The 11744-nt window shown below is 41.3% G+C and overlaps 2 protein-coding genes across 2 annotated transcripts; one reads left to right on the forward strand and one right to left on the reverse strand.

Moving 5' to 3' along the window:
- Window positions 1-1951: 1951 nt before the first annotated feature.
- On the forward strand, window positions 1952-2519 carry LOC115765014 (general odorant-binding protein 99b). Its single transcript, XM_030708367.1, has one exon. The coding sequence runs from the start codon at window positions 1968-1970 to the stop codon at window positions 2454-2456; it is 489 nt and encodes a 162-aa protein (XP_030564227.1). The 5' UTR covers window positions 1952-1967; the 3' UTR covers window positions 2457-2519.
- An 11-nt stretch (window positions 2520-2530) lies between these two features.
- Window positions 2531-2938, reverse strand: LOC115765068. The gene has a single exon (XM_030708443.1). It carries the CDS (start codon window positions 2933-2935, stop codon window positions 2531-2533), a length of 405 nt encoding a protein of 134 aa, XP_030564303.1. The 5' UTR covers window positions 2936-2938.
- Window positions 2939-11744: the final 8806 nt, after the last annotated feature.

Raw genomic sequence — 11744 nt, forward strand, 5'->3', positions numbered from 1 at the left:
TCACGCCCCCTATTCTAGCCCATAACAAATGAGCTTAACAAAAATAGTTTCACTTTCATCATTACAATGGCTAAGAACTGACATTTGTTTGCTTTGTTGACGTTGTTGTTGTTGTTGTTGCTGTTGCTGTTGTTGCTGTTGTTGCTGTTGTTGTCTTTGTTGTTTACTAGTTACCGCACGTCTCACACTTTGAACCAAAAACAGCTATTAAATTGCCCCCACAGCTTCGCCCCAACTGCTCTTTGCTGGCATGATTAATATACCCTGCAGCTGTGCGTGCTACAAAGAAGGGTGTGCTGTTTTGGAGCACGTGTTTGTTCAAACTATGCGTGCTCATCAATTTCGAACTGTTTAAGAAATTATGGCCTTATAATTATGTGTTCTATTATAGGGTGTCATTTAGTCTATCATTTCTTCTAGGTGGCTGGCATTGTGGTAGTCACGTTCACTGGCAAAGGTGATAAGTGTCGGCCTGTCAGCTGCGCGTATATCCCACCCACCCACGCACACACACAGATACACACGCGACTGGAGATGCCGACAGCTCTTGGGGTCAATCAACAATTTGTAGATTTCTTGTTTGCTGTTAATTTATTGTTGTTAGTCGTGTGTTGCAGTTATTGTTATTGTTGTTGTTGTTGTTTTAGTTGCTGCTTGCCTCCTGTTGCGTTTTCTTTATTGCATGAACTTTCGCTTTCCCTTTTTACGTTTGCCGTCCGTTTGATTGGCATAATGAGTCTTTGAACTTTCCGTGGCAGCCTGATCTGGCAGGTAACAGTTCATTAGATGATGTTGTTGTTATTGTTGTTTGTGTGCCAGGTGTCTGTTATCATGAGCTCTCGACCAGTCAAATAAATACTACGAATTATGTCTGCAGTGCTTTCTACTGAGAAAGAAGCTGTAGGTGCAAACTGCAAATGCTGTTAATTAACATAAAACGTTAAAGTCCTACAAAAATTTATCAACGTTTTTTGACCGATTGTGGACATAACTTTTACTCTATTCCATTGTACAATAATCAGGAAAATATTTTTACAACTTTAATTCGAAAATCTCTTGGCGGTACACAAACAACTGGAACTGTAGATGTTCGCTTTCACTGTGCTACAATTTTAAAGAGTTTTCTTAAACTTGAAATTTTGAACGTTTTAAATACTAAAATACGTTTTGTACGCTGTGCAAAGCAAGCAGCTTTGCGGCGCTTGCCGTAATTACATTGCTCTGTCGGTAGGTAGCGCTAATATATTACTGACAGATGGCGGTAAGGGTTATTTGATTTTAAGCTTAAGAACTATATTATATTATTGATAGATGGCGCCACAATTTGTGATTTCTGTTTATTTTGAATATTATTAGCTGCACTCTTATTGGACTACTTTATATCGCTAAATAGCTGACAACATTAAATAATAGACGTCGTCCTGTTAAACTAGCTCTATCGCTAGAAGCCGCTTACATTATATTACTGCCAGATGTCGCCTTTTTACATTAGCTTTGTTGTTAGATGGCGCCAACATAACATTATTAACAGATGCAGATGATAACAGTGCTATAGAAGGTATTTTCAGTTTATTTGAATCATATTGGATCCAATTCGAATAAATATATCGCTAGATGGCGCCAATATAAATTTACTAACAGATGGCATAACAGCTTGCCCCAGTATATATTCTTATATGATTAAACTATTTACAATGAAAATATAATTGATATTTAATTTAAATTTATTTCTAGACCGAAATAGAGATGTCTGTATGTGTCATTATCAGGTGTGTTTTTGGTCACTTTGAACCTTGACAATTACTTTTTAGCACCTTTAGCCCATCGATAAGACAATCAATGCAGCCAGTCAATCACATTTGTTGCCGGCGACCTTAGAAGGTGATCGCCCGAGCCCAGTTAGCTATAAAAACAAATGCAAGCACAGCAAAAAATTGCAGTTGCAATTCGTCTAACTAAATTCAAACATGAAATTTTTCATACTGTTGCTGAGCTTGACTTTGGCCCTGGCCGATGAGCATGAGCATCATCATAATGACCATGAAGACCATGACCATGATCATGCTCATCATGTCACTGGCTATGTGGTAAAGACGCATGAGGATCTGGTCAAATATCGGCATTTGTGCGCCGAGCAGGTGCACGCCACCGAAGAGGATGTGGCCAAGTATATTAAATGGGAATTTGCGGACGAGGAGAAGAGTCGCTGCTACTTGAAGTGCGTCTTCGAGCAGTTTGGTTTCTTTGATGCCACCCATGGCTTCGATGTGCACAAGATCCATGAGCAGCTGTCTGGCGGTGCTCATGTCGATCATACGGATGAGACCCATCACAAGATTGTGGCCTGTGCGGACAGCAATACGCAGGGCAGCGATGCCTGCACCTGGGCTTATCGCGGCGGCATGTGCTTCATGCGCTCCAATCTGCAGCTGGTCCAGCACAGCGTCAAGGCCTAAGAGCTTAGTCTAACCAGACACTTGGAAAAATATCCAAAATAAATTCGTGCACACTGAATAAAATCAATTTTTTTTTATTTGATATTATTCATGTATTCCTCGACCCACCGGCCAAATCTGCCTGCTGTCGCACACTTGTAGGCCGCATAGGCCCACTGTGCCGGCTGCTCCTTGCGTTGCTCTCTATTGTTGCAGTAGTCGATGACCACGATTAGCTCCTCCATCTGGTGGCGCTCCGCAAACATGTGAGCTATGCGTTTGGCCTTGAAGCCATCGACGTCCGACCACAGACCCAGCTGCTTTGTCAGGCATCTCAGCGTGTTTGCCGCCTCGCCAGCTGCTTGCGCCTGGCAGCTTTGCAGACTGTGCTGCACTGCCTCCGCTGTAGGCAGCTGCCAATTAGGCGTGCCGTCTGCTCGGACAGTCCATATAACTCCGATTAGCAGGCAGCACAGCAAATGCAGCTTGAACTGTTTCATTATCATTCACTGTCATCCACTTGGTAAATGGAGCACTATGTGCGCCGACACGCATCTCTTATATATATATAGTATAAGCCCGCTCTAGGCAAAACCAGTTCCGATTAGTGCTTTGGCATTGACATTAACCTAGAATTCGTGGAATTCGACTCGACACGATTCTAATAGCTGTCCCTCGCACGTAATGGGACAGGCCCAGATCCAAGCCCAGCTCGGGCAAATCGCACTCTTTATACCCTGATCCCATTGAAGATGTTTAAAGAAAGGGTATATTAGTTTTTTGGAATTGTATGTAACAGGTCAGAACTTGTCTGTCAGTCCGTCTGCCTGCCCAACTGTCCGTCGGTCTGCCTGTTTGAGTGCCTATTTCTCAGAGACTATAGGAGCTAGGGGCACAGAACTGCGTCCATACCGCAGTTCGTTAGCACGATATCGAAAATAATCGCTTTTCGCATAGGTGTTCAGATCCTGTTATTGAGGTCATTAAAGCTAGAGACAAAACTTTGCCAGCTTTAAATTATTTGACTTTTTAAATATTTTCTCCTGTCTCCGCAAAATTGAAAAAAATAACGACCATTATTATAGGTAGAGCTTTGGTCTTTGGTATATGAAGCCGTTTCATCAAGATGGGATATTTATTACTGAAGTTAATTAAGCAAACATTTCTCAGAGCATGCGGCTCAGATATGTTTTTAAGTGTGTGTATTTATTTTTATATATGTATGGATATTTGCAAAAATGTTTGCTATAGCAGCTCTGTGCGGTCTACAGGGTATCTCCTAGTCGGTTACTCTCCGCTACTCTTGTTTAAGCCGGGCTGTGCGGGACTCGTAGTCTTTTCTACTTGCTTGTGAGTGTTTTTATTGGCAAAGCTTTATTTATTTAATTCGTTGTTTTGTTTTGAGGCAGCTGAGTTAAGTCGCGTACAAAGTTTATTTGCCGGAGCTTATTATTAACTAGCCCGAGCTCAATTGTTAGTCTTACGACAACGAACAATTTGAACATCTGAACATTTCTGCTCTACCTCATTCTGAACCATCTGCTCGTGTTGACGAGATTCTGCTTATCCTCTTTCCCTTTCATCCTTAACGGTGACACCATCATTCTGTTGCAAATATCTAAATGTTTTTGATCTTCCTAAACGCTTTCCTATCCAACTCCTCCCCTTTCGCCATCATATCCCTTTACCGTTTCCCTCAATTACAATAAGTAGTCTAAATTGCAACTGCAATTATAAGCTTGCGGCTGATTGCGCAATTCGTGGTTTAAGCCAAGTGCCGAGTGCATTGCAATCAGACGTGACTTCCTACTTCTTTTTTATACCCAGTGCCTTTTGACAAATTGGGAATTGAAGAGGGTATAATGTTTTTGTGCATCTGTGTTTAAAAGGCATAGGAAAGAATATTTGACAAAAATATGTGAAAAGTATCGATCAAGTTATATTAGTCCGCCTGTCTGTCTGCGTTATATCGGGAAATACATATATGAGCTAGATACCTTACGCAGTTTACGAGTTTATCATATTTTTTCGATAGTAACGATAATTATCGATTTAAAGATCTGTTTTTTAAGACATAGCTGAAAGGTATCCAGCTTCTTTTATAGTTAACTTCGATTAGGGATTCCTCTACAACTGAAAAAATGATATTTTGTTAGGTAGAGCCCTGCGATTTGATATGTTTAAAAAAAGCTAGAATAACTTAATCGGCAGCTCAGCGTATCTCCTAGTCGTGCACTCCCCATTGGAGCACTCCTACTTGTTTCTTTGGCCTTTGACAGCCGCACATGGATTTCTTTTTGTGTGCTGAGCTGGGTTGTAGGGCGTTGTGGAAGAAGGAGGAGGAGTGGGGTGGGGAGGGGCGGGTCTTAGTGCATAGGTGACTTTCTCCGTAGACTGTGACTACTTCATTAACATCGCGCTGTGTCGTTTTCACGCTGCAATAGATCTTTCCGCGCCATTCAACCTCAACCCGTGCATATGTCAGCCGCGTTTGACAAAGCTAATTTCATTGCGTCGGGCTTACCGAACCGGGCGCTACGTAAGACCCGCAAAACGCCAAACAAACACTTCACACGACCTATTCAATTATTTCTCAATTAAATGTCGTGTAAAGAAATCATCGACGTTGTCGTCAACCACGTCCACAGCCACCTTCTCACCCGCGTTCCTGCTGGCGTTTCCATTGGGCGCCTGCTTCCCATCGATAAACACTTGACACTTTTCATGGATCGCTCGGTGGTAGGATAGGAGGAGGGGGGGGGGGGGGGGCGCTTTCTATAGGGGGTTAGGCGTGCACATAATAGTCAAAGGCAAAACTGAATTCAATTTGAGTTTTTCATTTGCATTTGGGCATTACGAGTTTTTAGCTTTGGTTTTTGGGTTGGCTTCGTCTCTTGGTAAAACTCAACGAATTGTTTTAACTTTTGACATTGTTCAAAGAACTTAAGGAAGTAGAACAAGGAGCGATACCTATTTCAGGCTTGATTAAAGGGATTTCTTGATTATGCAGCACAGTATAGTTCAGTATTAAAAGAACTTATATGCAACACAATGCAGTATCACCAACTTTTGTTGGCGTATCATGATAAAATATCAAACACCATTCAAACCATTTTCAGAATATGGTAATCGTTTTGGTTTTAGCCATACAGCTGCTCTCATAATTTCAGCTGTCCACTCTGTTAAAGAGAGTTAACATTTTAAAGGGTTAAGCCTTAATTGAGCGTCTCTTTTGTAATGAACTGGTTCGCCTTGATTGCACTCTTTATATTTCTAATTTCTCTCTTGGCTTCAAAGTGGTTAGGCTTAAGATAAACATTATTTCAGCTTTATACTGTTCCCTCTCTCGTGCTCTCTTCTTTTGTTTTCTAATCTCTCTGTTGGATTTCTCTGGGATAAATTGACGCTCTGGAATTTAAAACGGTTCGGCTTAAAACGAGTTTCCCGTTATTAGTCATATACTAAACCTTACATCATATTATCATACCGGTTCCACGGTTTCTTTCTCGCTTGTTTTTGTTTATTAATCTCTTTCAGGTTCGAATCGGTTCAGCTTAAACTTTTTTGAAGCCTTTTTTAATGCTTATATAAATTCTACTTTTAAGTGACATTCAGGTTTATAGTGCCTCTCTCCCCTCCCCTCTCACTTTCTCGTTTTCCTTTTCTCTCTCATATTACTTCTCTCTCTCTGTTATTTTATAATTTCACTCACGATGCATTTGATTGCGCTATAAAATGTTCGCTTTGGAGTTAAATGGTCTGCGAGTTGTTTCTTTTGATGCGCATTGTTTCTGTTCTCAGGTGGCTGAAGGGGGCAGCATGGGGTCCAGTCTGAACTGTTTCCATTGTATGGCCACCCCCCCTGTCAGAGCCACGCCCCAATGGGTCAGTGGCTGTCGCCCACTGAAGCTGCTCTAATTGCAACTTTGAAACTCAATTGGGTGGCCAACGGGTGCATGGAACCACTTTTTGACTTGAATAAAAAGCGCACACACACACGCTCACACACACACGCTCACACACACCCACAGCAATTAAATAAAAAATGTTTTGCGCTTTTCAGTTTCATTCAGTTTTTCAGCATATTCAGAAAATACACAGTTTACAGTATACAAAATTTCACAATTTACGGCATCCACTTGAATTTTTGCACATGTTTTGGCCAGGGGCCAGCCGTAAGGTCAGCTCTATTTTGAATGGAGCCAAGTGCTGGCTGCTTGCTGCTGGTTGGGTGGTTGGGTGGTGCACACGTGCGGTTTTTTCATTCTTTTCTATTTCATTTTGTTTAAAGCAGCGGGAAATCTTTGCCAGGATCTCGCTCCACTCGGCCATGTTCGTGTGCAGCGGCGCGTGTGTCTGCATTTTAGTGCGCCAAGTTGCGCTGCCAACAAATGCGACAGTAAAAACTTTTTCCGTAGCCGCTCTCAGTGCTCACCCCGCACCCTCCCCTTCCCCTGTTCCCTTCACAAGTGGGCGTGGCCAGCGAGGAGCAACGACGACACATTGTGCCAAAACTTTTGCTCCCGGCAAAGTTGGAAAAACTTTTGCACACAGCAACTGCCAGCAAAAGAAGTGCTGCAAAATGCTAGAAAATTGGAATACTTTCTAAAGTCGAAAGTTCGTTTCCTTTTTATTGCCCTATACCCATTAAAAAACAGTATAGAGAGAGTATAATAAAGTTGTGCAAATGTGTGAAAGAAAAAAAGGAAATACCTTTCTCAGAGTCCATTAGGCATATTAGACACATAGTTCTTTCTGTCCAACTGCCTAACTATATGAACTCAGACATTATAAAAGCTAGAGAGCTCAAATTTGGTATGTACATCTTAATTATAGCCCCCATTTTGACTACATATATTTCCAGGGTACATATAGTTTGGTTGGCTTGGCGTACATAGTTAGAAAATCGTTTGTTAAAAATTTCAGAACCTGCGTTATCTTTACCCAAATCGATAAATAATTTTGCTATTTTTTTTTAGATTTTGTTGATGCAGGTAGTGGGGAGTTTGACAACATTTTTCGACTTCTGCCTCCTTCCCACTAACCCTTCTTCAAAACGATACAAATCGATGTTTACCCATTTGTTTGAATAGTTGATCCCATATGTCAAAATCAAGTTTTCTTTCAAACATTCGATCATCTTTCCCATAAATCGATAAAGGTCCTATCATAATATCGATAAATATCGTTATCTAACACCCTTTTTATTTTATTATACCTTTAAGTTAGTGCTGTCTAGACATAGGCACATCTGAGAGTAGATTCCACACACGAAAACTGCAATACAATTATTCTATACGGTCGATATCGCTTTTCTTATACCCTATTTTCGATTATGTGATAAAAAAAGCTCGTTATCCAACACTCTTATCTTGCGTACTTTTCAAATATGAGCTCCGCTTTGTGTTTAGAGGGTATCTTGAACCGCACATTGTTATGTTTTCACTCGAATCGATGGCCGCCTTCACAGCCCCTTGTATGCATGGCAATTTGTAAGCTTAATTAATTATTAATTAGCGAATCTTTCGAACAGGCACAAAGCCAAACAACTGCGGTCCATAAAAAAATTAAAAATAAAGAAATAAAGAAATAAATGAGTATATCAAATAATTCACATTAAAACATTGCACAAAAGGCCGCAGAAGTTGGAACAGGACTCGCACCATCACCCTACACTGGATGGTGGTGCGGTGGGGGGGGTAACGCGGCGCGTGCGGCGGCTTTTGTTGACCACAGTCCGCGCATTAGCGTGGCTAAATTACTAAGGTCTATGGTGCGGTTTGGGTGGCGTTTGGGTGGGCTTTGGGTGGCTTGGGCTTTGGCATGGCTTGGCTCGAGTGTCCACTTGTCGGGCTGCTGGCTGCTGACTGCAGCGGGCAACGTGGTAATTGGAATTAATTTAGCATTAAGCTGCATTTCTTTGGCCAACTCTCACTCGTCCGCACTCTCGCTCCGACTCTGCCTGGCCCTCTGAAGTGCCTACATTTTATATAATTTTTTCTATTCTCATTGGGCCGCAGAATGTGGGTCCTGTTAATTAATTGCGCTTAGTTGCCGCGAATGGCAGTTGGCAGCCACAGCTCATTAGCGCTCGGCAATTAGCATGAGGTCAAGCGGGTATCTTGAAGTCTTGAAGATCAAAGCGCTTAACGGTCGAAAGGAGTTAATAAAGTCTTTATACAAATACAACTTATCTGTGCATCTAGCTGCTATCTTCAGCTATATATCTCTTTATAAACAAAGGCAACAATTACTGCTGGTCGCACACACACACACATACATGCACTCACACCCGTCCACCCACACGGCGTATGCGCAATGTCAAGTGCACAGCCGGAGAGACAAGACACAAAACTTGGGCAGCAGTTTGTTGCTTTTGGGCGTGGCACCGAGCGAGATAGCTAAATTCTGTCTGCAACTTATTGACATTTTAGCTGCGTGTGGGTTGACTAACCAGTTTATGCTTTAAGGTTTAAATAAATAAACATAATATACTCAAACTTAATATTGTGATTCGTGCATCAAGTATATATACTGAGAGATAATATACTTAAATGAGAAAGATGTATAATGATAATGAAGCTCGTTAATGCTTTACCTAATGAAAATATCTTGAAATACTGTATATTTTATATTTACAAAAACTCACTGTTTAATCGATTCTTTCTATATAGCTTTATAAAGAGGTGCGATCTTCATAGGATTTGGCTCATATGTAAGCCGCATAGTTAAACTAATAAATTCAGGGTTTTGTCAAGATATATTGGTTAGCAGAAAAGACCGATCATTCCTATGACAGTTATATGATGTAGTTATTTACTTTCGTCACATGCATGTATGTCAATAGATCTATGCAGAGTTCCAAGACGATAGCTCTTAGTCTGGCAGGGCAGGGCAGGGCAACGGATTATCTGAAATTTATATACTTTATGGGGCCGGAGATATCTCAATCGAAATGTACTTTCCCCAAATTTCTATTACATTCTTTGGGTATTTTTCTGGCACTCTTAAGGGTGAATGAATGAACCTTTTGTTCACTTTTGATTACGAGCATTTTCTATTTCTAAGCTCTATTTGGTTTGGTTTCTAATAGCAGGACACAAACATGTCCCTGTAAATTAAAGCAAGCTAACTTTGCAACCGCTCATGAGGTGATATTCACTTTAATTGTATTTGCGTCGCACTGAACGATTTATAATTCGCAACGAGTTTAAACAATGTATAACCCATAGAAGAAGATATTTCAGAACCCTTTAGGTAAATATGTTCTGGATCAGCAACAATAGCCCTGTTGATATAGCCGCATCTGCCTGACCGCCTCTCTGTTTCTAAGCGCACTGGTCTTTACAAAAGTCCGTCTTGCGGATCGGATCGGAACACTATGTAATATAGCTGCCATAGGAACGATCGGCCCGAAAGTTTATCAAGATATCTTTAGCGACCCCGGCGGTTGTTACTAACACTATGGTCCTTACATATATGTGAAACTTTCTGGGCAACCCTCTTTGTTGGCAGTCAATTCACGCATACTCGTTGCATTCCCGTTGTTTCCTGTCCTGCTTCTTGTTACTTTTATCTGTTTTGCATGTACGTAATGTGTGGCCCACAACCCGAGCCACCCGACCGACCCGAACCATTGGCATTGGTCCGACCATTGGCAAGACATACATGCCGTAGCTCATTTCTCTCTCTCTCTCCCTCTCCCTCCTTCTCTCTCATTGTCTCTCTCTGTCTCTCTCTCTCACTCTATCTGCAGCTTACTCTCATTCAGTGTCTCTTTCTCTGTGTTATCCGTAGAACTCATTAACCTACGTGTGCTGGAAAATCCTTTTGTTTGCCAACTGACAATCGGCAGCTTTGCCCATGCCGCGACCTGGTTGCTGCCAGTTTTGGCCATTGTTATAAATATATTGTAGATATATTCATTGTACTATTTTACGCTTGATTACAGCCAAAGGATTTTTGGCGCACACCCAGCACACACACACACACCAACCTACACCCACCCACACCCACCCACCCACGTCCATTGTTTGCTTGCATTTGACCGCGTGTTTTGGCACTCTCCTCCTGGCAACCACTAAGTGGATACGCTTATTATCCTTCGCTGGCGTTGATATGTGCCTGCCTGCCGCATGCCCCTGACCCCTCGCCTCGCCTCGCCTCTTGACCTGCTGCCAGTGCCTGCAAATCCGGTGTAATTTTATTCATAAACTCGACTAAAACATATTGCTGGCGCACAGCTTTGGCTAAGTATTTTCGTGGGGATCATATTGTTTTTTGTGCTGTTAGCCTCTGGCAGTTGGCAGGGCGAAATAAAACACACACACCCACACACACACATATTGCCGCGCACAGCAGGCCTGGCTTTTGTGTCAATGAATACAATAACCAAATTAAATAACCAAGGTGATGACAGCGGCAAGGAACAGCGGCTGCCCTCAGGCCCACATCTGGCAGCTGGCCTAAGAAAGGGTTTCAGATTAAAGCTGAGGACTACAGACTACAGGCTGTAGGCAGTTATTCCTGCTGCAATTAGCCCACTCAATGCTAATAGATACTTATCTCGCTGATCCACAGACACAATTGTGGCCAGCATAATAATAGGCACTTGAGCGTATTGAGAATCTTCAAATTGTCTCGCTGCGTTTATCATTTCAATTTTGATATGCATTTTTATTTTTATTTTATACCCTGCATGCATTGAAAATGTTTGTGAATGGGTATATACTTGTCTTTGCAAATGCATATAATAGGCATATGTAGATATTTAATAAGTACTCGTATATATTCTTGATCAATAACAGAAGACCCTAAGACAAGTTTGTCTGTCCATCTACCTGCCATATAATAAGCGTAAATTTGTCCTGTACCCAAAATCGATATATATCGATCGGTCGTCTTTGCAAAATATCAGAGTTACAAAAGCTGGAGACACCAAATATGGAGTTTAAGTTCTGACAAATCATACGCTAACTAATTTCTTTAGTAAATGCTTCGATTCACAAAAAATCGATAAATATCGATACCTCGTTGTTTAGAGGCTATACAAAGTTTTTGTTCTGGCATTTCATACGCACAAGAAATTTATAATTTTTCATCGAGAATTACGTTCATTTATCCAAAAATGAATAAATTCCGATATTTATCTCGTTTTTTTTTTTGTCTCGGAGGTTAAAAGAGCTGGAGGCTCTTTTACATAAACGCTGGATAACTATGTAATTTGTTTTCGATAAGTTATTCGATTAACAAGACAACTTGATAAGCTTACTCAGTTCTGTGTTTTGTTGATGTATCTTGGCGAATGTA

This window comes from Drosophila novamexicana, unplaced genomic scaffold (assembly GCF_003285875.2).
Source record: "Drosophila novamexicana strain 15010-1031.04,08,12 unplaced genomic scaffold, DnovRS2.1 tig00000877-arrow-arrow-pilon, whole genome shotgun sequence".
NCBI classification, from domain to species: domain Eukaryota; kingdom Metazoa; phylum Arthropoda; class Insecta; order Diptera; family Drosophilidae; genus Drosophila; species Drosophila novamexicana.